Consider the following 24,109-nt stretch of genomic DNA (forward strand, 5'->3'; position numbering starts at 1 on the left):
TTCCTTTCCCTATTAAACGAGATCTGCAATTATCAACCTCTTTCAGTCTGTGAGCTCCTCAGAGATCTCCCATGGCAATGCAGACCGTACACAGTATGCTTTAGCCTGGTGACAAGAAATGTGCTTTTCTTAGTCCCCTTTCACAGACCCTTCATCACGCATAGAGACCAGCAGCCTCGGTATCACAACCCAAAAATTACTCCTACATTAAGAGCGGTGAGAGCCCAGTTACTCAGCGCTGGCTATGTGGGAGCAGCCGAGTTCCCAAGGCAGCGGTGCTCACAGCACGCAGCCAGTCACCGTTACAAGCACTTGGCAAGGCAAAAGCGGAGGGAGAAACCAGCTTCAGAGGACAGAAGGCACACAGCAAAAGGCTGGCAGGAAAGGGATCGTACCACCACTCTGTCCGCTAATCATCTGTTTGGCACATTTAGCCTCGTCAGGCAGCTCTTCAAAACCAGGCTTCTCTAGCTAGATCAAACTCAGTCTCCAAGACTGAACTTATATGCAGCAGCTGGGGCAGAAGAATACAGGCAAACCCCTCTCCCTGCTCTCCTCCCAGGTTACCAAGAGCCACTGGGAGCATTAAATCTGTGTTAGTGTCTCTGTATCACCACCCGTACCCAAGGGGAACGCAAGGAGCCATTCTGCAAGGTTCATCACAATGCTGTTAGAAAAATGCGTCATCTTCAGCTCAGCCTTGCCTTGTCCAGTGGGGGTTAATCTAAAACCCCTGAATTTCGCAGGCTGAGTCAGAACTTGGTTAATAAGTCACAGTACAACTGAGTCAGCGGCATCTCTCCTCACTGCTATTTTACTGACATCCCAGATAACAAATATCACTCACGCTGGACCACAGCCAGTGGAGTGGGAGCCAAATCCCTGTCTCCCACCAGCATATCTAAGCATACATCTCTATAAGAAAGCAAAATACATCTCTCCCCACCCAAGAGGAAAGGGGAAACTCAAAAGGAAATATAAAAACCCTGATTTTTATTTTTTTCTAGGCCATTTTGTACCCACTCACCACACACAATTACATTTGAACAGACACAAGGTACCTCTGGAAATTGTACTCAGCACGTAATCCACTGGCTCTTTGGCACTCATTTACTCTCCAGGTGCAAATAGCTGCATTTTCTGCTCACAGACTAGAAAGCCAACAGATGACCAACAGTTACCTCCCAGAGCAGCTTTGTAGCTCTCGCTCCCTGGCTAGTTCAGTGCACAATTATCTTCAACACAGGAAAGCTTTATTTCTGCTCTGCTCAGATCCTCCCAAAGCCTTTTGTCACATTGCTCAGTGCCTTACAGAAGGCAGCGTCACCCATTGGGTCTAGACAGGATGTCACGATTGCTAGTGCAGCACGGGGAGCTCTCAGCCCGCCTCTGCGCGGGAGCGGGGTTCAGCTTTGTGCTGGAAAGGCAGATTTTGGTGAAAAGCACCAATCACACTGTTAATCACTGCTATACACTGAGCTACTTGCCGCAAGCAACGAGCTTTCTAATAACGCTGTGTGCCGAGGCCTGAAATCTAGCCAAACCAGCTTGCCGTACCCTGCGCACACCAAGGGTCTGGGGCAAAAGGACGATGCTTATTCCATTGCTACACTAATCTTCTGCCATCGGTTGCTTAGAAATAGGTTTTCAAAGAATAGGGAAAGCACTCGGCAACACTGCAGCTACACCCATTTTTCTGTTGCACAAATGGCAGCAAAAGGTTCAGAGAAGCCAAAGCTCTGCAGTTTAAGAAACAAGGTCATGTTGGAGTTTACTCACTGCAAAGGAAAGGTCCCTTCCCCAGAACCCCCTTCTCCACTGCAGAAGCATGAGATCTTATCTCTGAAGGCAGCCCAGGGGCCCGGGAATGCACGATACAAACAACAACAATCCAAGCCATGCTAGCTCGACAGCTTTTCTCAGGGTACTATGACCTAGAGATGGGCGGCTCAGGCAAGGGAGCCCCGCTGGAGAAAAAAAAAATAATTAAAAAAACAGTAGTCTAAAGCCAGCAAATGGGAATATTTTGGCACAAAAGCAAGTGGCAGCATTTGGATACGTTCCACTAGCAAGTTCTCTGGAGGTTGACCCCTCCTTGACTACTCTAAGCACAGCCAGCAGCTCTCGTGTTCCCCTTAGCACAGTTGCCTTCTCTTGGTGGAACAGGAGTTGTGACTTCAACCGGCACAAAGGTGGATGAGACAGGAGAAGAAGAGCTACTGTAGGCCCTGTAGCCAATAAAGAGTTAATTTAACAAGGAGTCATGAAATGTACCTGAGTAAATAAGAACATCTGGAATCTATTCAGGAACTCCCAGCACTGGGACAGACAGGCTCAGTGCAGACAAGACAGAACAGCAAATAAGATAAGCATTTAGGAATGTAGTAAATAAGTCAGAAAATGATAAATTAGTAAATCAAGAGGTGCTTGACACAGGAGCTGTTCAATTACCAAAGATGTGGGCCTGTTGCATAATTAGTATCATACTACTCTCTGTAGAAAAGCATAATTGGGAAACCCGGGACTCATTCGGAAAAAAACTTTTGCTAACAGGTAACTAGAAAGGATTTCTCTTCCCGTTTCTGTTGAAGTCTGCAGAATCCCTGCTGAGAGGCAGCCCGATCACCCGGCCAGCAGCTGCAATAAGCTGCTACCTCGGTTTAGGCGGTGTGTGTTTACACTTGTTCCATCAGTATTGCCGTAGGAGCCCAGTTAGCACTTTGGCAGCAGCCAACATACAAACGTCCCCAAGCAGTCTGCAGTGACATACACAGTCCACCAGCTCCCAGCGCCACTCACTGCCATCGTGCCTGCTCTGTACGTTTATGCCACGTGGTACAGCACATGCATTATTTACCAGAGCAAGGAGACTTGCAGCTGAAGTCCCAGCAGACATCAACTACCTTTAGGCTTTTTTTCCTTCATAAAGTAAAGTGAAACTGCATAAAACACACCACGAAAGCTGGCAGGGTGATCACACCTCATTAACAAGGGCTGTAGGTGAGGAGATCCAGCTCTGTGTGATTCAGCGAGTGTGTGCGCGATGGCTAATTCCCTTCACACCAGGCAGAGCACTGATGCGCACGTTCATCGCTGCTGTGCCTGAAGGACAGGTACAGCAGCATGCAGCTCACAGAAGTCTGTTCTGAGTCTCAAAGCGCAAGAGGAGCTGAAAGGCTTCTCTTTCATCAGGGATGCAGCTGGGTCGCCAGGAAAGCCACCTGCAGCAGGCACGGCTGAGAACCGCAGGCTTCAGCTTCCCAGCTCTGCCTCGAGTGACTCTCAGATACCCTTCCTTGGATGATGCCAGGTGTTTACCATACAAGTGCCAATGGAAACCCACAACCTGGTAAGAAAAACAACTTTGTTGCTTAATTAAATCTGTCATTCAAAATTACCAGTCTCCATCTATAAACATTCGGGTTCACCAATAGAAACAAGACCATTTAGAAGCAGTAAGGGGGTAGCATTGTTTTGCTTTCACAATCTAGCAATCCTTCAACGGGCTTATCTAAACAGCAAACTCCTGAACAGACACCAGCTTCTGCCCAAGGATTAACGCAGATATCCCAGGTCCTCCCCTTGTGGTGGTGGGCTTTGAAGAAACCCGTAAGCATCTTGTTTTACTATGACACCAATCCCCCAAGCCAGTTTTCCACTATAACTACAGACTCAGAAGAAACATCAAATCAAGGTCCGTTTTTTTTTTTTTTTTTTTTTTTTTTTTTTTTTTTTTTTTGATAGTGAAGGATCTGTAAAGCAGTGCTGCTTTTGAAAGAAAACCCTCCTGACTGAACTTCCGAAGAACATCTCAGGAGCCGACTGACATCCTTTTAACCACTCCTCTATATAAAGACACTGGGGAGCTGAAGACCCACCCAAGAAGCAGCCATGGCATGAAGGTCACTTTCTCCTTCTGGAAAAATTTATTGTTTTCCAGCAGTGAGGAGCAAAGATTAAATTTAATATAACTGAGTATAACCGAAGCCAACAAGAAAAAAGGAGTTAGACCAAAATTTACCGTCACCCTCTTGTAGCTGCAGGTGTCCCCGCTGTGATTTCTTGCTCCCTATCTCTTGTTGCTGCTTCCATTTATCTTCCAGCTGAGCCACCTGAGTTTTGTGCCAAAACAAGCCAAGCAGCTAGCTGCTTTATGCTGTTAAAGTTCTTTTACCCAAAGAAGCAGCTGAAGGTGCTATGTACCTGGATGTTCCTACACCACTGAAAAACTACTTGACCAAATGGGGTAGCGCAACCTGCTGAGGTAGGCAGACCCCAGACCATGTAAGAAACATAGACCAGAAAACAACCCATGGGAAAAGCAGCATTACAGAGGGGAGGCAAAGTTCCCAGGAAACGGTGCAAAATGCTATCAGAAAACACAGGAACTTAGTAACGCAGACATGTGAAAAGGAAGAAGAGGAAACAATGAACTGCGTATGAAGGAAAAAAATCCAAGGAAGTCCTACAATTACCCATCTGAGGAAGGGAAAACTGTTAAAATACAGCACTCAAATACTCCGATACAGTCAAAGACATCAGCCCCAGCTAGGACAGCACAGTCGTAAAGCTGGGCTGTATCTTATCATACAGAAATTAAAAAGAAGCAAGTTTTCGCATGAGACATGGAACACTGCCTTAACATCAGTGTGTGAAAGACCAGGAAGACACCAAGACTCCCCTGTGGAGGGAATGATCAGAGAAAAAAAAGCAAAATTTCTCTTCCGGGAAAAGGAGAAAAAGACACTTTTTTGCAGGCGTAAAGGTCAATTTTAGAAAAGCCCAATCTCAACCTATGACTCTGTTAGAACAGAGAAACGGAACGATAAAGGAAGAAGATTTTACTAGAGAGAAAGGCAAATAAACTCACTAACAACCATCACAAACAATAGGAGCATCAGAAACCAGCATTTACCTTCCTGCAGGAGCACGTCAAACACCAAAGAGCTGCATAAGTAACAAGGAAGGTGATTTCCTTTACAAAATAAAGGTGTCTTTCCACCAACATCCCCCTTTTTCCTGTTCTGGTAATTTAACCCTTCCCTGTTAATTAGCCTGGCTGTCATTTTTGCTTTATAGCTTGTTTTATAGTGAAACATTGCTTCCAATTTGTTCCACAGGCTCTTTTGTCAACTTTGGAAGAAGATACGCCTGTCTTGGTTACTGATACCGCTTCAGTGCTCCACTCGGCCACACTTCAGATAGCCTGGCGGCAGGGCAGGGCTGATCCTGGTCACCAGGAGATAAGGACTGCTCGTTACTTACGAAAACAAAAGCCAAGAAAAGAATCAGAGGAAGAAGGAGTCGGCAGCGGCATGCCAGAAGGTCTCACAGACACCCAAGAGCACAAGGTGCAGGTCCCCGCAGGCAGCAAGGAGGCGGCAGTTTTTCAGCAGGAGCCTTCGAGGTGGAGTGGCTTCTCTGCAGCACTGCCACCCTCTGGCTCAGGGGGAAAATTGGCTTTTCGTGGCAGAGCAGCGTTTCCGAGCCTGGAGCCTCTCTGAATTTAGCACCTTTCCGTCTCACTGGCAAGGAGAGAGCTGGTAGGAAACCTGGATGTGAAACTTCCCATCAGCGAGCAGAATCTGTGCGACAAAATCCTCGGGGTCGGCAGCTAGATGAGTTGCTGTCTAGCTCCCAACCCTCATTTAATTTGGGGGCATCAATATCTCCAGCTCATCCAGCCAAAGACCACAAATGCCAGCTAGTCACCACCTCAGCCCTCTGATGCCACCAGCTAACCAAGGCAGAAGCAGGAGACAAATAATTCATACTCCTGTGAGATAAACTTTCTTTCTGGATCTAGGGGCGCATTCTGGCCAGCATTCTAGAGGATGTTGTCCCAGGTCCCCAAAACGGGACATGTGAAGATCAGGATACAAGAACTCCTCCAATGAACAATTAAAAATGAGTGACTTCCCAGAAGGCAGTTGTGACTATATTTAGCTTTGAGGGAAATCCCCTTTCTGAATTATCTCCGTACTGGTTCACACAGATTACTAAATGATTATAATACACAGCATCAAGTGATAGGCAAACCCCATGTTCACCTGTCAGAAAAACTCTTTTAAAATGATGCTGAGATTTTTGATCTCATTCAGCTGAAAACAGCGCAGCACTGGGAAGCCTGCTTGCCGAGCCACCCAAAGCGGTAAGTGTAGACATCTATATGCCCATCATCCAAAATACAAGAAGATATGGTAGCCATTATTAGAAAGGGTCAAACACTGTTTTCCTATTTTGCAGGCTTTTAATGGTAATTTTCACAATAATTTACAAATTTGCTGTTATGCACATTATATATCCATTTAGTAACTAAAAATGTAAGTTAATTCAGCTCTCAGTTGAGAAACTGTTGTAAAAATGCCCTTACTAAGGTCTGGCATCTACTCCTGCAGTTTTGTATTATTAATACAGGCAGCCAAGCAAGTTTCTCATGCTGAACCTGTCCAACCTGCTGGCCCTCCCCCAGCCTGCACGTCCCTAGAGCTACTTCTCTGCTCGCACCAAGGTGAGGACCTGGACGCTTCAGAGTGCTGAGGGGCGGTGGACTTACAGCGCAGCAGCCGCAGGGCTCCAGTGTGACTAAGGCAGGAAGCATACAGCATGCTCCAATCCTCCACAGGGCAGCGATCCAGCCTCTCTCACAGGGATACGGCTGGTGCCTGGAGGCCCACGGTTCAGCACAGCTCTGAGTTCTGCTCCGAAGTGCCGTGGCACAACGCTAGATGGCAACTCGTATGCGTGACGCTACACCAGTGCTACCAGTCCCTCATGTCTAGGCGTAAAGAATTCACCTGCAGGATTCTGTTCAAAGGAAAGAAAGAGATGGAGACCTGAGCCCAAAACACAAACCACAGGACAGACCAAAGCTGGAGAATTCCAGGTGTTCAGCTATGTCAGTCCTCAGCAGACGACAGGAAATAAATCAAAGAGTACTACAGCCTTGAGTTTTTCCACCTGAGCTGTTTCCATCATCTCAATAATTCACCTCTTAAAATAAAACTTGCTTTCCAGTAAGATAGACCCTGTTTGCCTTTTCAGACACTTCAAGCTGATTCACCTTTGTACCTTCTTGGAAAGAAAAAGTCAGCAGCAGTTTCTCAGAGAAATGCAATACAGCAAACCAAAACTGCAGTCAGTCTGGACTGCTGGAGAAAGTGCAGGCAGAGCAGGTGGGTACTGCAATGAACGCCCCTAAGAGTTCCGCTGAGGGAAGGAAAGTCAGGACTTTCTCTCTGGAAAAGCCCAAGAGGAGTGTTAAACCTTGCACCTGCACACACACATTGGAGTTTTCCCCACACTGAGCAACAGCTGTTTCACAAAGACTTCCCCTCCAGTGCTTTTACAGCAGTGTAACCATTACCCTGACAATCAGATCACCCATTCTTGTATAGTTTATATTTAATGTGCGAAAATAAAGGAAGCACTTTGCAGCAGTCCCTGGAGGAGAGGGAAGAGCAAGACGACTCTGATGAGCAGTCAATTGGCAGAGGACAGAAACTGCTCCCTGGGAGCTCCCTTCCCCCTTACCTTCCTCCCCTCTAAAGAGCAAGTAACACAATCCACAAAGGTAACTGAACTCTTGTGGGAGAATTTCTGGCACAATAGGCTGCAGCTCCTTTCAAAATGGATTCGTTTCGTTTATTTATTTTAAAGTCCACTGATCATCACAAAAAAAAAACCAACATGGGAAATGCAACTAAAGAGAAAAAAGTCCAACCAAGACCTAAGAACCCAGAGCTACGAGTAGATGTGAACCTGTGTTGCATGGCACAGATGCACGCACAGGACGAGACGACACATGCGCACTGCAGGCAGGCGTGTGGCGAGAGGTGGGTTCCTTTATGTTAACCGCTGAACAATGACAGCATTAAGCAGGTTGGCTTCCTTCAGGGTTTGGTTCTCATCAGTCAGCTCTTTATTTGGGAAGGTGGTCATGAGGACGAAACTGGTGGCAGCCATCGCTGGCCGAGCATCTACTATGAAGAGCCGGATGTCACGGATCCTGTCCAAAGGGATCAAACACACAAGGGTGATCCTGTTACTGAACGTTCTGTAAAAACACATGGCAACAGCCTAAATTCAACCTTTCCAGAGCATGCAACCCTCCAATCGCTGCACTTGTTTTTCAGCTAACCATAGAGGCCACAGCCAGACAATTCTGATTTAATCTACTCCTCTGTAGACTCCCATTTAGTGAAATAACACAAGCTGATTTAAAAGCTAAAGATTTATAACTAAATATTCTTTTACACTGCCCAATGGGAACATCTGTGTTGTCAGGTGGCTATTTGAAATTGAAAATTTCTGAACCCTTCAAGATGAACAGATTAACAAATTGCTTGACACTAGCTGCTGTAAGTGACTGAGCTTGTCACACACAGCATAACCTAGATGACCTCAACTCCCAAGAGCAGCCACAACAGCAACACTGGATCTATTTCCTGAACCCTATCACAGAAGAAGGTTTTTGTAGTTTTTTGCACCATGCTTGATTCTCATATAGAAACTCAAGGAATGAGTATCAACAAATGGCCACACTCTTTTGAGATCATGTAGGTGAGAAGGACTTCAGGAGAGAAGTCTGACAAAGCAGCAGCGTATAAAAGCCAGCTTTGCTCGTCCAAGGGAACCGAACTGCTGTTCTGTTCAGAATTGGTGCTCCATTCTGCAAAGGGAATAGCCCAATAGAAAAGTCTGAACTGAATGTCAGAAACCAAGTTCCTAATTATCTGACAGCTTCTAAAGCCCTTAGAAGAGATTCAGCTTTTTATAGGTGACATCAAGGAATAATACTTGCTGGTAATACTGACACTTTCAGGTGCACTATCACTGGCTATAATCCATCACTATTTGGAAAGGAAATCCTATCCTTCCAACAGTTAATGACTGTTTAATGACTTAAAACCCCACAGTAATTTTATTCCTATTCACCTATACAGAAGGATCCCCAGAGCTCCCTTTAGCAGGCTACCCAGGATTTTAACATCTGCTCCATCTGTGCACAGTCTGCAGTGTCATCCAGGCCTTCCCAGTTAGCAACCTGTGTTTCCCGTTGCATTTGTACCTGTGATTGTGGTTAAACTTCTGGACCAGTCGCCCACCATCAGCAAGCCGGATTTGGATGTTGGTGATGGGCTCTGACTCATCAATAGCGATGGCAGAACTGGCTTTGGCTTCGTTCTCTGCCTGCTGGGCTGGCGAGCTAGTGCCCATCACCTGGGGCGCAGTGCTGAGAACAGGAAGACACACGACAAGCTGTTAAAAACCAAACAACTCACCTGGTTGCAGGGTGCCAGGAGTCAGGCAATGAGCTTAACACCTGCTGCCCCAATTACCAGGGTTCCCAGTCAAGAGACACCAATGCAAGTTGGGAAGCGAGAATTTAGGAGTCAGCTAGCCAGCAGGCACTTGTCTGGAACTTCACCTCTACCATGTCCCTTTGGAGCACCACACCACGGGTCTTCACACACCCACAGGAACAGGAGCGGTGTAATTTGGAAACGCTGCTTTTACATGACAAGCTGTGGTGGTTCCCTAGTTTGGGCTCCGCCTCCTGCCACGGAAAGGCTGAGCCATCTCATAGTACATGCCAGTAAACCTCATTTCCTCTCTTAGAGGAACACCTTCCATACCACAGGCATCAAGTGCCTTTTCTTCAGAAAGATGAATGAAAAGGCTCAATCTAGCAAAACTCTCAAGTGACTCTCGCATCACACACACAGCAAACCAGCACTGCTGTCTTCTCACCTGCCCAGCTTCTGTCCTTCTCCAGTAAAAGCTTTGAAGACACTTTTAGGTTTCACATACTCCTCATCGCGGTGATCCTCCATATCCAGGTTCACTTGTCCGCCCCGTGCTAACCTGCGCAGCTCTGCTGGAACTTCCCTGCAAAGAGAGTGTCCTAAGGCAGCTGCCTGAAGAAATAAGTCAGGAAAGCGTGGAGAAAAAGTGCCAGCCACAGACCTCTGGAATTTCAGGAATCGCAGCGAGTTCTTGCTTAATTAACAGGGCAACGCACACCTCCCCACTAACAGACACAAATTAAGTTACTTTTCCCTGGCCCTCACCTGGAGTGACATGGTGCCTCAGAAATCCTCAGCTCAATGTGAAAGTCTGTTTGTTCACTTCAAACTCTCAAGGCCCCATACAAACCAAGGCCACTTCCCGTTTATCTGAAGTAAATGTTCAAGTCTGCCCTCCCATAGGTTCCATATTAAGAAGCTAGTTCTTATAAGAAAGCTCAGGTGAAATATGCCATTGATTCCACAGATTCTTGCATCTCAGAAAACAGCTATGCTTTCCCACCCCTCTCACTACATACCCTCTGCGGATATCATCGAGAAACTGGGCGTTGGACGGATCCTGGTAGCTCCTCAGTTCTCCGCTGTCCAGACTGAATCCACTCTTCCAGAGTTTCAGTACAACATGCACCTGCAGCAGCCCCCAAACAACAATCAGCCTCACTGAAACATCTCAGTAAGTATAATAACCAGACACAAAGTTCCAGACTGGCAGAGGAATTTCAAGAGGCAGAAAACATTCCAGCCAGGTTCTTCTGGGTTGAGGGAAAAACCCAAAGCACTGGCTATGTAACGGTCATGCATCAACTCCTAGAAGGTGGCACCACAAACCCGTTTTTGATAAATATGGTTGAAGAGTCGAGTGTGCTAGGTGAGAACCTGAAACCAAACTCCCACCACTGCCTAGATGTGTATTTGATCACAAACCAAGCACAAGAGAATCCTGCATTGATGCTGTTAGCTCCACATCCCCTCAATGGATAATAAGCAATTAATCACCCAGGGCTCTTTGCTCACTATTTTTCACAATGTGCATTTCTAAGGAACACTCAGATTCTTAATCAAAAGTTCATCAGAAAACCGCTTACCCAAGATCCAAGCATCTACTATTTTCTAATCAGAAATCCCATGAGAAGCAGGATTTACCATACTTCTGTCCTCTTGAATTTCTATCAAGCTTTACAACTCTCTGGGCTTGCAAGCTGTGTAGCTATAGCAGAGAAATCCCTCAGGTGACATCTACAAAACAGAACAGAGAGATACTCACATCCTGAGCAGAGTTCTGTCTCCTCTCTCCTGCCACGTAAGCAGACTCCTCCTCTGGAGTAGCCCCGAGGCGATAGCCTCCCCCTGCGAAAGGCTGCAAGAGAGAGGGGCAGGCAAAGAGGTTATAGAATGACATGAACCCAAGACAGCTTGCTTCCCTTTCCCCAACATCGTTATGGATGAACAGGGGGGATTCGTGGCATCAGCACGATTGTCCTTCAGGCACAGTCACCAGCTTGAACAAGTTAATAAATATGGCACAAGAAAGTGTCTTCTCTTGCCACTGTGACACACGAATTGGAGCTGCACTAAGAGAGCAGTCCAGACTCAGTTGTCCTTTTAAGATAATTCCAGGACTCCACAGTACTAAACAGCTGTCATGGTGGGAGCTTTAACTGAAACGGGGAACAGAAGGAAGAACTCATCACTCCTCACTTTAGGCTTGCTAGTCTCGCCACCACTCTTGGCTGTCCGATCAACTGCCACCGCACCATGCTCCTTTGCTCCTTTGAACAGATCCTCCACCAGCTCATTGGGACTCTTCTTCCTTGGAGGACCAACGATCTGCTGTCCACTTCTCTCTGAGCCGCCGGCATAAAACCTAAGAGAAAGCACACAGCTTCTGGGTAAGACTAGACCGCTGCTTCTCCAGGAGACACATGTGACAGGACCCAGCAGTTTTATACCAGGGTTCAGTTCATTTTTGTACAGCTTGGATCTACAAATATTAGCTGCTACCTACTATAGCCACTTACATGTTCCTGTACTGCAGAGACTTTCTTTTTATGTCAGTTACTGTAAAATTATCCATTGATCAATAACAATAAAGTGATAATAACTGTCTCAGACCTAGCAAGAGAAACAGCCCAGACGGACATGGCTCAGTTTCAAATGCTAATACCAGCTATATTACTAAGCTCAACAAGACTTCCAGCAAATCTCTGGCCTGTCAGATGGAAGATGGGCAACATCTAACTGGTATTTTGAGGGAAGGCACACGCTCATGCTACACTGAAAGATCACCACACACAGGATGGATCTGAACTAGAAGCAATGAATGCAGTGAAGTGCAATTAAGCACTTATGGAAGATTTGTTTTATTAGCTTCCAGATGGCTTGTAAAACATACAGAGCAAGCTCACATCTGTTTGCAGAAAACCACACAGCCTACCTAAACTGAGCCATCAGTTCCATTCAATTTACCTTGCCTGATAACCTTAAGGGTATTTAACTACTTACAGCAGTAAGTACTACTTGCTTAAAAACAAACACAAAACCTCAAAACCCCAACCAAAACCAACCCCAAAACCCCAAGCAGAAAGAAAAACAATCCCTGCATTATTCCCACATTTCCGTTCTCTACAGACACAAATGATGATCTGGGCTTTTTTCTATTCTTAACCCAGGGCTTCCACATCCTACCTTAATTCAGCGGTGAAAACTGATGTTTATACAACTTTGCTGAACACATGCTTGTGCACAGACTTTGTACTGACCAACCTTTCCATGTCAAACCTCAGATTTTTCACAACAGGAATTTCATCTCAACTTAAATCTGCTCTTTTGAAAAAAAAAAAAAAAAACCAAACAAAACGAACCAAACCAAAACTGTACACAAGTGGCCAGCCGTCACAAAAGTGGCAGGGATAAACACACAGGTTTTAAGTCTTTAACTGAAAACTTACCGCTGTCCCTCCTCCTCTTCATCATCGTCCTCCTGTGCATGAACAAGGTCTCTAAATGATGTTACTCTATGGTCACTGCAAAAGTCAGAGAAGTACGTCAGCCTCATGACACATTTCAACAACATAAGCAAAAGCTCCTGAACGCCGCAGTTAGGCTGACCCTGTTCTACTTTAAGGATCTGATTCATTACTCTATGAAATGAGAGGTCAGCAGTGGTGTAACCAAGTGGTTAATCAAACTCTTGGATCTCTCTGCCAACTACACCAGTAACTCCTTTTCTTTAAAACTGGATAGTATTTCCCTACTGCACAGGGATTTGGTACGGCAAAATTAACTTCTTTGGTAAAATGCTCAACTTGATCAGACTAGGTGTCACACAAAATTAGAAAATATTTTTCCTGTGGAGATACAATCTGCACCAACAAAGGCATTACCAATCAATTGCCTTCTACCCTCAAAAGACAAATCAAGTTTTTCCTGAGCAGTGAAGCAAGTTGCCCTAACTGATCTTTGGATTAGTTGTGCAATAACATCTATGCTTGTGATGTATAAATGCTGAGGTTTTAACAATTTCTAGAAAGGCAAACGGGGAGAAATAGATCTGAACAAAGAGCTATTTCTCCTGAAAATTAATATATATAAATGCTTTAGACGGAGCTTGTGTTTTTACATAAATAGTTTTCATTGTCAGATTTACAAGCTGCCGATAAACAGATTGGCCTGAGCTGAAGCTCCTTCCTCACCTGGCTGCAGTGCCTCTGGATATAGAGCTGGGAGTCGGCTGGGGAAGAGTCAGAATGTCCTCATCACCCCCATCCTCATAGAAACTGGCAAGCGCAATCTGGAAAGGAACATCGCAGGAGCTTTTCAGGATGAGAGCAAACATTCCAGAACAGTGGAAAAAACACACACAAATAACATAGCTGAAGCTTATGTCATGTTGGACTACTTAAGGCACGTCAACACTAAAGACATTTCATGTAATTTCGCCATTTGGAGATCGTAGCAAAGACAAAGCATTGCCAACTTCTAATGTTTGGCTTTGTAGGACATTCACCACTACAGGTACACCAGAGCAACTTCCCCAACGGGAGGCCTTTATTCTGCAATATTTCTACAGGGGTTATGCTAAGATTACTCTTCTGAAACAGCTGCTTTTGTGACACCCGTGAGTAGACTGGGAGTTAATTAAACACAGGCAGATGGTTTGAGGGGGATGGGAGACAGGAGCGGGTCAGAGCAGTGGCCGATTGCCCCCTTGATTCGGGGGTGCAGGGGCTGCTGCTAGCAGTATGGACAGCCTTGCGAGCGTTCAAGGAAAACCTACGCAATACCGGCAAAACCCGACACCCCCCGCTTCCTCGCCGTCAATTTGAACATTAGCTATGTTCAAATTAACGAGAGAAGCGGGACGGGCTCCGGCTCCGGCTCCGGCTCCGGCTCCGGCCCCAGCCCCAGCCCCAGCCCCAGCCAGCCCCCGCACCCGCGGCGCCGCCTCAGCCCGACCCTCTCGGCACGGCGACGGCCGCCGAGCGAGGCCTCAGCCTGCGGGAGACCGAGCTCCGGGCCCAGCGCTGCCCCCTCCGCCACCGCGCCGCCCTCCGAGGCCGCGGCCCCCGCCCGGCGCCGGCGCCGACCTCGGCCGCGCCCCCGCCGCCAGGCCGCCCTCAGCGGGCCGAGCCGGCGAGGGGGGAAGGCAGAGGGAAGCGAGGCGACGACGGGGCTACCTGGAGGTCCCAGCCGGCGGACTCCAAGAAGAAGCGCGCTCGCTCCTCCTCAACGCCGGTCACGGCCACAAACTCCCTCAACGCCTCCTCCCTGTCCGCCATCTTACCGCGGTGCAGCGCTCAAACCCCGCCGGGCCCCGCGCCGACCCCGCCCCGCCGCGCCCCGCCCCGTGTGCGCCGCCAAACCCCGCCGGGCGGAAACAATCCAGAGCGACGCGCACCGCCCTGCGCTGTGAACAGCGACCCCTGGCGGCCCGGCGGTGCGCAGCGCCGAGCACCGGTTGCGCAGCGCCGAGCACCGGGTGTGCAGAGCCGAGCCCCGGGGTGCGCAGCGTTAAGCCGTAAGGCAGTTTGTGTATCGCAGCCCCTTTATTTCCAGGTACACGCGACAAAGCTGGCGGCGTGAGTCCCGGGACCCGCTCCTGGCGCCATGACCCGACGAACCGTGGGCTGACACGAAGCAGGATGCAGCGGCTGCCCTGGTGTTTCCCTCCTCAGGCCCTCCCACGCTTGAAGATGAAGACGAGGAGACCACCGAGGAGCCCCTTCTCCAGCAGGATGCCAAGCCACAAGCCGGGGTTGGACAGGAGGCTCACACATTCTGTGGGGACAAGGGGATGTGAGTGTGTCTCCAGGGAAGAACCCTCCGGCTGTGCAGGTGAAAGGCACCAATTGCCCCTGCCCCACACTGCGACGGGGACCCGACATGACCGGGGCAGTGGGTTTGACTGGGAAGAAGTGTGGGGCCATCAGAACGGGCTGTGCCACCCCCGCCCGGCCCCGGGGCTGCAGGGAGAGGGGTCTCCCACGGGTGGCACGGATGCGCCTGGGGACGGCCCATGGGACCCCCTCCTTCCCCATCCCCTCTCGCCCCGAGCAGAGCCCACCGCGCTGGGCTGGGCTGTGCCCGGCAGGGCTGGTTCCCACCAGGAGCTGATCCGGGAGCCCCCCTCACCGTATACAGACACCTCCGTGCCCTTTCCACGCCGAAACACCTCATCGCTGAAGACCATTTTGATGAACTTCACACAGTAATAGGTGCCAGCGTCCGCGGGTTGAACATCCCTGATGTGGATGGTGAAGTCTGTGTTGGACCCATCCGATGCCCTCGTCACGCGGGGGAAGGAGCCCGTCTGCTCATAGACGGTCTGGTTCCCACTGCCCCAGCCCTTCAGCCACTTCACGGGGCCAAGGGGTTTGCCTGGGGTCGTGGTGCAGGTCAGGGTGAGCGTCTCCCCCGCTGTCACAAACACCTTGTCCTGGGGCTGCTGCAGCTCGAAGCCCCGACCCACCTGGGCACCCGCACCTGAGCACAGGGACAGGAGGGTTTGGGGATGACGGGGGGCCCTGGAGCCAGGGGACAGCACGGGGCATCACCAGACCCCCAGCCCCGATCCCAGAGCAGGGGACATTCGCATTCCTCACCCCCTGTGGCAGCCAGCACTGCTGGGGACTACGGGAAGGGGGAGGGGGGTCCCCAGGATGTGCTGGACTAAAACTCTGGCTGGTGATGGAAGCACGTTGGAAGGGAGGCAGCGAGAGAAGGGCCCCAGATACCCACGGGCACAGGGAAGGACCGCTGTGCCAGCGGTGCTGGGGAGGGTGCCGGGGGAAAGGCGCTGGGGCTGTGTGGGGCCCCCACTCACCCGGGGCTCTCCGGAGCACGAGCAGCATCAGGCAGGCGAGAGGCAGCGCGCGTGTTGCCCACGCCATGGTGATTCCCACGTCCCGCTCCCCACGGCTCGGCTCAGCTCGGCTCAGTTCAGCAGGGCGCTGGTCTCTCCCCTGGCGAAGGGGAAGGAAGGGGCTCACCACCGGCCAAGTTCCTCCATGGACCCCTTGCACAAGTCCCAGCTGGTTCCCGTAGTGTTGATGCTGTCTCATGTCACGAGGTGGTCCTTGCTGGTGATGTCAGTCCCGCTCTCGCCACGAACGTGTGCCACAGCTGTGGCCATGGCCACCAGCAATGGGCAGCCAGAGAGAGGGGTTGTGTCGGCTCGGCTCCTGCTCGGGCAGCTCAGCCTCTTCCCGCTGCCGCTCTCAGGTGAGTCTGGAGCGGGGCGGTGGCGGTGGCAGCCCCCAGCAAGTTCTCCCGCTTCCCTGCCCTGCTGGCGGCTGCTGCCCCGGAAGGGTTGGGGAGGGGGGCAGAGGCCGGTCACCGCAGCAGGTTGTTAACGCAAGCAGGCAGGCAGAGATAAACACCAGATGGGGGGGTGTTTCCTCCTCCAACCACCTTTTTGGGCTGCAAAGGATAAGGTGCAGCAGGAGCTGCAGGGACTGGGGGTACCGCAGAGACTGGGGTCTGCATCATGGGCTGCGGGCAGAGCTGGGGTCCCGGGAACAGCGGCACAGATCAGCCCAGGGCAGCTTGTGCATCCCAGCACCTTTATTTCCAGCTACAGAGGACAAAGCTGGAGGCAGCCAGGCCCCCAGACAGACACCCAGCACCACAACTCAAGGAACCGGGGGGCCAACACGGAGGAGGAAACGGTGGCTGCCCTGGTGTTTCCCTCCTCAGGCCCTCGTGCGCTTGAAGAGAAAGATGAGGAGACCACCAAGGAGACCCTTCTCCAGCAGGATGCCAAGCCACAAGCCAGGGCTGAACAAGAGGTTCAAACCTGCAGAGGGGTCAAGGCGACATGAGCGGCTGGGGCTCATGGATAGGAATCCCGCAACTCCCTGCTGCCGCAGGGACCCAGCGACTCTCACGCACCGTTATTTGTCTGGGATGCATCACTCATTCCGTCCCTGGCTGGGGCAGTGATCCACAGGGTGGCCATCCTCTCGATGGGGGCCTGGGAATCATGCACCACACGGCAGGTGAACACCGACTTGTTCTTCTCCTCCACTGCTTTGATCTCCACCACGCTACTCAGGTTAAACAAGCCCTGGCCGGTCTCCATCAGCCGGGAGATGTGCTCCACGTTCATCTCTGTCCCGTTCTCCAGCCAGGTGACAGCCACGACTCCTGGGTAAAAATCCTTCACGTTGCAGGTGAAGTTCACGGTCTTGTTCGCCTCAACAGGGCTTGGCGGGTCAGCGACCACACGGACACTGGGGGAAACTGGGAAGAGAGGCAGTGCCTGGTGCCTGGTGTCCCAAGGCTCTGCTGCCAACGGGGTGCCCTGTCCCTGCCCTGGGACCCCCAGCCCCACAGGAGCTGGACACCCCGAGCACCGGTGTCCCCCCAGCCCTCACCTCGCAGGGTTTGGCTGAGCCGGTACGTCCCCCTCAGCGGGGCCGTCACCGTGGGGTGCTGCACCTCACAGATGAGCTGCGAGTGGACGTCGTTCACCTCCAGTGTTATCATCACGGTGCTGGACATGTCGTAGGAGGATTTCGTCTGCCCAGGGGTGATCTGGGGCTGCTGAGCCGAGATCGGGGTCCTGTCCTTGAACCATTTCACCCTGATGTCTCCAGGGAAGAACCCTCCGGCCGTGCAGGTGAAAGGCACCGACTGCCCCGGCCCCACTCTGCGACGGGGCCCTGACACGACCGGGGCGGTGGGTTTGACTGTGGGGAGAAGTGTGGGGCCGTCACAACGGGCTGTGCCACCCCCGCCCGGCCCCGGGGCTGCAGGGAGAGGGGTCTCCCACGGGTGGCATGGATGCGCCTGGGGACGGCCCGTGGGACCCCCTCCTGGAACGGGCCCCTGAGCCCCTTCCCCGTCCCCTCTCGCCCCGAGCAGAGCCCACCGCGCTGGGCTGGGCTGTGCCGGTTCCCACCGGGAGCTGATCCGGGAGCCCCACTCACCGTATACAGACACCTCCGTGCCCTTTCCACGCCGAAACACCTCATCACCCAACACCGTTTTGGTGAACTTCACGCAGTAATAGGTGCCGGCGTCCGCGGGTTGAATGTCCCTGATGTGGATGATGAAGTCTGTGTTGGACCCATCCGATGCCCTCGTCACGCGGGGGAAGGAGCCTGTCTGCTCATAGACAGTCTGGTTCCCACTGCCCCAGGCCTTCAGCCACTTCACGGGGCCAGGGGGACTGCCACTGGATATGGTGCAGGTCAGGGTGAGCGTCTCCCCCGCTGTCACCGACACGTTGTCCTGGGGCTGGTGCAGCTCGAAGCCCTGACCCACCTGGGCACCCGCACCTGAGCACAGGGACAGGAGGGTTTGGGGATGACGGGGGGCCCTGGAGCCAGGGGACAGCACGGGGCATCACCAGACCCCCAGCCCCGATCCCAGAGCAGGGGACATTCGCATTCCTCACCCCCTGTGGCAGCCAGCACTGCTGGGGACTACGGGAAGGGGGAGGGGGGTCCCCAGGATGTGCTGGACTAAAACTCTGGCTGGTGATGGAAGCACGTTGGAAGGGAGGCAGCGAGAGAAGGGCCCCAGATACCCACGGGCACAGGGAAGGACCGCTGTGCCAGCGGTGCTGGGGAGGGTGCCGGGGGAAAGGCGCTGGGGCTGTGTGGGGCCCCCACTCACCCGGGGCTCTCCGGAGCACGAGCAGCATCAGGCAGGCGAGAGGCAGCGCGCGTGTTGCCCACGCCATGGTGATTCCCACGTCCCGCTCCCCACGGCTCGGCTCAGCTCGGCTCAGTTCAGCAGGGCGCTGGTCTCTCCCCTGGCGAAGGGGAAGGAAGGGGCTCACCACCGGCCAAGTTCCTCCAAGAACTGCTTGCACAAATCCCAGCTCGTTCCCAGAGTGTTGATGCCGTCTCATGTCACAAGGCTGGTCCTTGCTGGCGATGTCGGTCCCGCTCTCCCTGCGGATGTGTGCCACGGCCACCAGCAATGGGCAGCCAGAGAGAGAGGCCCTGATCCATCCCGCTACATGTGGCCAGCCCCCGGCTTGGCACGCCGGGGGGGGACACCCAGCCCTCGCCAGCAGGTTGGGGGCACGATGGGCTGGCGTCTCCGATGGGCAGGTGATGCAAAACCCACCCCGGGGCTTCGCCGGAGCACCCCTGCACCCAGCCGAACTGGTTGGGGGGCAGAGCCGCTCTCCCGCCCCGTTCCCAGCGCAGCCCCTCGGGTTCGGGCGGCTCTTGGCCCGCGGACGATGATGCCCTTCGGGGACGAAGCCCGGTCGAGCGCTGCCCGCCGCCCGCCCGCCCCCGGGGCAGGCACCACAAGCGTTAACAGCCGACTCTCCCTCTCGCCTCCATTTCCTGTGCAGCTTCTCCTTTCCTTTCTCCCGCAGCCGGAGTCCCGAGCTCGGGCAGTGCCCATGGCTTGGCGTGCGGCCGCGGCCGCTCAGCTCCTGCTCGGGCAGCTCAGCCTCTTCCCGCTGCCGCTCTCGGGTGAGTCCGGAGCGGGGCGGCGGCGGCGGCGGCGGCGGCGGCGGCAGCCCCCCGTCGGTTCTCCCGCTTCGCTGCCCCGCTGGCGGCTGCTGCCCCGGGACGGGGACGGGGGGGGGGAGGGGGAACGGGATGGGACGGGACGGAGGCCCGGCCGCCGCAGCAGATCGCTAACGCGAGCAGGCCGGCGGAGATAAACACCGGATGGGGGGGGGGGGGTCCTCCTCCGACCACCTTTTTGGGCTGCGCGGGGATGTCGGGGGAAAGGCGGGCGGGATGCGCAGCGCCGAGCGCCGGGGTCCGCAGAGCCGAGCCCCGGGGTTTACAGCCCCCAGCCGCGGGATTTACAGCCCCCAGCCCCGGGGTTTGCAGTCCCCAGCCCCGGGGTTTGCAGCCCCCAGCCCCGGGGTTTGCAGACCCGAGCCCTGGGATTTAGAGCCCCGGGGTTTGCAGACCCGAGCCCCGGGATTTATAGCCCCGGGTGCGCAGCCCCGAGCGCCGGGGTTTGTAGAGCCGAGCCCCGGGTTTTACAGCCCCCAGCCCCGGGGTTTGCAGACCCGAGCCCTGGGATTTACAGCCCCGGGATTTGCAGACCCGAGCCCCGGGATTTATAGCCCCGGGTGCGCAGCCCCGAGCGCCGGGGTCCGCAGAGCCGAGCCCCGGGTTTTACAGCCCCCAGCCCCGGGTTTTACAGCCCCCAGCCCCGGGGTTTGCAGAGCCGAGCCCCGGGGTTTGCAGACCCGAGCCCTGGGATTTAGAGCCCCGGGTGCGCAGCCCCGAGCGCCGGGGTTTGTAGAGCCGACCCCCGCTGAGCCGTTGCCGAAGGTAAGCAGGGGGGGGCTTTGGGCAAAGGAATTTGGGGGCAGGGGGGTTTTAGGGGCTGAGCTCCTCTCCGGGGCTGCACATCCCTGCTCTAAGCCGGCTCCTGGGCGGCTGCGCACAGCCCCAGGCTGTGAACCCCGCTTCCTCACTGAGCCCCCATAATCCTGGCTCCTGTTGTACAGAGCGGGGCGTTAATGTTTAACAGCACTCGGGCGTTTTTCCTGCCAGGAATTCCCCTTGGCTCCCTCTGTACCTCTCTGGCTTCCAAGCACCCGCAGCGCCTCCTGATAACCGCACGACAGGGGATGTAAATTTGCCCCTTGTTCATTTTTTACCCTGGCTTCTGCCACGCTCGGTGCCTGCGCTTTGTCTCTGCCATATCCAGGGATATTTCTCAGCTGAGCTGCTGCAAACCGGGGGCTGGGGCAGCTCTGCTCGCACTGCTTGGGGTGAGTGGAGCGAGCCCTCGCCTCGCTCTGTCGCTCAGCACCAAACCCTCCTGTCCCTGTGCTCAGGTGCGGGTGCCCAGGTGGGTCGGGGCTTCGAGCTGCAGCAACCCCAAGACACGGTGTCGGTGGCAGTGGGGAAGACGCTCAGCCTGACCTGCACCACGTCCAGTGGCAGTCCCCCTGGCCCCGTGAAGTGGCTGAAGGGCTGGGGCAGTGGGAACCAGACCGTCTATGAGCAGACGGGCTCCTTCCCCCGCGTGACGAGGGCAGTGAATGAGTCTGACACAGACTTCACCATCCACATCAGGGATGTTCAACCCACGGACGCCGGCACCTATTACTGTGTAAAGTTCAGCAAATCAGTGTTCGGTGATGAGGTGTTTCGGCATGGAAAGGGCACGGAGGTGTGCGTACATGGTGAGTGCAGCTCAGCGGGACATTCCCAGGGACACCATCCCACGGCCCCCACCTTGCCCGCAGCGGGGTCCCACACTGCCCTGCACCCACCACGCTCTCCCCGTTCCGCCTTCTATCTCCACAGAGACAACCCTGGTTCCCAGCATGGTGGCTGCAGCTGTAGTGCTCTGCTTCCTCCTCCTCCTCGGCCTCTTCATCGCCCTTTACATGTACAGGAGGAAGCGCAGAGGCGAGGCAGAGAGCCAGTGCCTGGCCGGTCCGGCAGCCATGGGCAGCTTCTCACCCATCCCTCTGCGGTGCTGTGCAGGGACCCCCAGCACCCGCAGGTTCGTACCCGTCACCTCTTCCTTCTGCACCCCAAGATTAGTGAACAACCTTATCTACCTGCCTTATCCTCTGGAGCAGTGATTTTCCCCAGAAAAGGTCCTTTACTAACAGACGCATTCCTGCACTGCATCGCTTCTCTCTGCGTTTCACAGGAGTGTGTAGCAGGGAGCACCCGGCGCCAGGGAGCTCCCTGCAGCCCCTCACCGCGGTGTCTGAGCCTGGCCCGGGCACGCAGACAGCATGTGCTCCCTCCTCTGCCTTCAGCATGGGTGTCATGTGAGGCCACATGCTGCAGAACCTGGCTAAAATTTGGAAGGGGAATTGAGCGCTGTGCTGAGCGGGGTGGGGAGGGGACTGAGCTTCCTTTAGCTCTAATGGCCGTCCTTTCCCCCAGCAGCGAAGTCCTGGACACAGAGACCTCACATCTGCCCAGGCAGGTAAGAGTGAGCCGTGAATACGGGGAAGAGTGAGCTGTGAATATGGGGAAGAGCATCCTGTGACGATGCCCCAGCTTGCAGGGACTCTGCAAGGCTCTGGGGCCGGCGTGGGCACTGGGTGAGCAGCAGCCGCCTGCACGCGGTCCTGGCGCGCTCCGCATCACAGCGTGGGGCCACCTGTGCAGCCGTGGCCCCGCCGTCCCAGCGTGAACCTGCCTTTAGGGTTATTTTTGCAAGATTGAACTTGTGACAGCATTAACCATCTGTGTGCGCTTCTGCAGCAAAGCAGCAAGGAGGACAACCACATCCACTACGCTGATCTCCAGCCCCTGTCCGCGGCCCCGCGGCACACCAGGAGCCCCGTCGCAGCCTGCTCCGAGTACGCCAGCGTCAGGGTGGCTGCCAAGTGATGTGTGACACTGCAGCCTGCAAGGCCGAAGAGCCCTTTTTGGGGGAGACAGCAGGGACATTTCTGCAGGGCACAATAAAGAAGTGCGTGTGTTTGCATGGCTCACCCCGGTCCGAGTTTGTCGTCCTCAGCAAAGTTTCCCTCATTTGTTCCTGTCTTGGTGGCCACACAGAGTAAGATGAGGCTCAGGTTTGGACCTGCTGTACCAGGGCTTGGTAGCAGCTCTCCCAGGACCCAGTCTTCAAGCACAGCATCAGGCCATGGAGCTGAGCACATCTGCCTTGTGCGAGCCGTGCGGTGCCGGTTGCTCCAGGAGTTCTCGTACGCCTGTCTCCACCAGCACAGGCCACCACCGGCACTTTCCCACCTCAGCACGTTCATAATTTGTGTTGTCACCATGCCGTGCCTATCCTCATTAAGGCCAGCAAACAGCCATCCCATCCCATCCCATCCCATCCCATCCCATCCCATCCCATCCCATCCCATCCCATCCCGCTGTGTTCAGAGCAAGAGCAATAGCGCCGGTCCCGCGGGGTCCTGGGAGACATGTGGCTACCGCAGCCCAGTGCCAACTCACCCTGTGCTGCTGCCGGGCTTGTGCTCCCCCCCCGGGCAGCTCCCCCCTCCCACCCTGCCCCGCTCCCCCCAAATCTGCCTCTTCTAACCACGTGCAGGGCAGCTGTTGGGAACAGCCCTCGGTGCCGCTTTGCTGCAGCTCGCGGGCCGAGGCTGAGCCCTTGCCCGCCTTTCCCTGCCCTACCAAAGGGGCCGGTATTTCGGAACGGGGCTCATGATGCTGTGTTAAAAGCAGGGCAGCTGGCACCAGCCTGCCTGCCCTTCCACCCCTTCTCCCCTGATCCCTGCGCATTTCCTGCTCCGGCCCCAGCCAGTCCATGCACATCTGCTCCATGCGCATCCCCTCCTCTGTGCAAGCGTCCTGCTCTGTGCTCGCCCCCTCCTCCATGCAAAATTGCTCCGCGCACCTCTGCGTTGCGCACCTCTGCTCTGTGCACATCCCCTGCTCCGTGCACATCCCCTGCTCCGTGCACATCTGCTCCCTGCACGTTGCTCCGCGCACACCTCCTGCTCCGTGCACGTGTGCTGGGTGCCCACCTCCGAGGGGAGCAGGCTGACGGCCAAGGACGGAGCACGGTGGCGGCACCCGGGTGTACCCTGATGCGATGAGCCCACACGCACCCACCCGTGGCAGCAGGTGCTCCCACCTCGCCGTGCGCTGCCACACGCGAACAACCCCTCTGCAGGCACGGGCTGAGGGTGAAACACACTTTTCAGGCAGAGGAACCTGGTGTTTCTGTCACTGCTGCTGCCTGTAACCTTGAAAGCTGCTGCAGTTGCCGGTTTCTAACTTTATCTACTTTTTACTGTGAAATCAAAAAAGAGAAGTGAAACAAGACAGTGCGAAACAGCAGCGTGTGTGTACCCAGGGGAGATTTATCTGCCAGTAGAGATCCTCTCGGGGAGAGAATTGTTATGGGGGGAGAGG

General features: G+C 53.9%; 4 protein-coding genes across 4 annotated transcripts; 1 reads left to right on the forward strand and 3 right to left on the reverse strand.

Moving 5' to 3' along the window:
• Nucleotides 1–7,630: 7,630 nt before the first annotated feature.
• NSFL1C (NSFL1 cofactor) lies at nt 7,631–14,589 on the reverse strand. Its single transcript, XM_082491225.1, has 9 exons — nt 14,486–14,589; nt 13,502–13,599; nt 12,758–12,832; nt 11,508–11,673; nt 11,074–11,166; nt 10,328–10,437; nt 9,754–9,891; nt 9,071–9,235; nt 7,631–8,008 (listed from the first exon to the last, which is right to left on the reverse strand). The coding sequence occupies exons 1-9, from the start codon at nt 14,585–14,587 to the stop codon at nt 7,846–7,848; spliced, it is 1,110 nt and encodes a 369-aa protein (XP_082347351.1). The 5' UTR covers nt 14,588–14,589; the 3' UTR covers nt 7,631–7,845.
• A 267-nt stretch (nt 14,590–14,856) lies between these two features.
• Nucleotides 14,857–16,390, reverse strand: LOC309678270 (tyrosine-protein phosphatase non-receptor type substrate 1-like). The gene is made up of 3 exons (XM_082491257.1): nt 16,132–16,390; nt 15,441–15,791; nt 14,857–15,086 (listed from the first exon to the last, which is right to left on the reverse strand). The coding sequence occupies exons 1-3, from the start codon at nt 16,367–16,369 to the stop codon at nt 14,980–14,982; spliced, it is 696 nt and encodes a 231-aa protein (XP_082347383.1). The 5' UTR covers nt 16,370–16,390; the 3' UTR covers nt 14,857–14,979.
• Nucleotides 16,391–16,737: 347 nt separating this feature from the next.
• Nucleotides 16,738–19,044, reverse strand: LOC309678300 (tyrosine-protein phosphatase non-receptor type substrate 1-like). Its single transcript, XM_082491295.1, has 5 exons — nt 18,930–19,044; nt 18,239–18,589; nt 17,684–17,998; nt 17,199–17,549; nt 16,738–17,103 (listed from the first exon to the last, which is right to left on the reverse strand). The coding sequence occupies exons 1-5, from the start codon at nt 18,994–18,996 to the stop codon at nt 17,000–17,002; spliced, it is 1,188 nt and encodes a 395-aa protein (XP_082347421.1). The 5' UTR covers nt 18,997–19,044; the 3' UTR covers nt 16,738–16,999.
• A 462-nt stretch (nt 19,045–19,506) lies between these two features.
• LOC309677987 (uncharacterized protein) lies at nt 19,507–22,716 on the forward strand (the record flags this gene model as incomplete). The annotated part of the gene is made up of 5 exons (XM_082490898.1): nt 19,507–19,747; nt 21,082–21,432; nt 21,557–21,758; nt 22,154–22,196; nt 22,478–22,716. The coding sequence occupies 5 exons, from the start codon at nt 19,507–19,509 to the stop codon at nt 22,604–22,606; spliced, it is 966 nt and encodes a 321-aa protein (XP_082347024.1). The 3' UTR covers nt 22,607–22,716.
• Between the last annotated feature and the right edge of the window lie 1,393 nt (nt 22,717–24,109).

Source organism: Vanellus vanellus (genome assembly GCF_965231255.1).
Source record: "Vanellus vanellus genome assembly, chromosome: 15".
NCBI lineage: Eukaryota > Metazoa > Chordata > Aves > Charadriiformes > Charadriidae > Vanellus > Vanellus vanellus.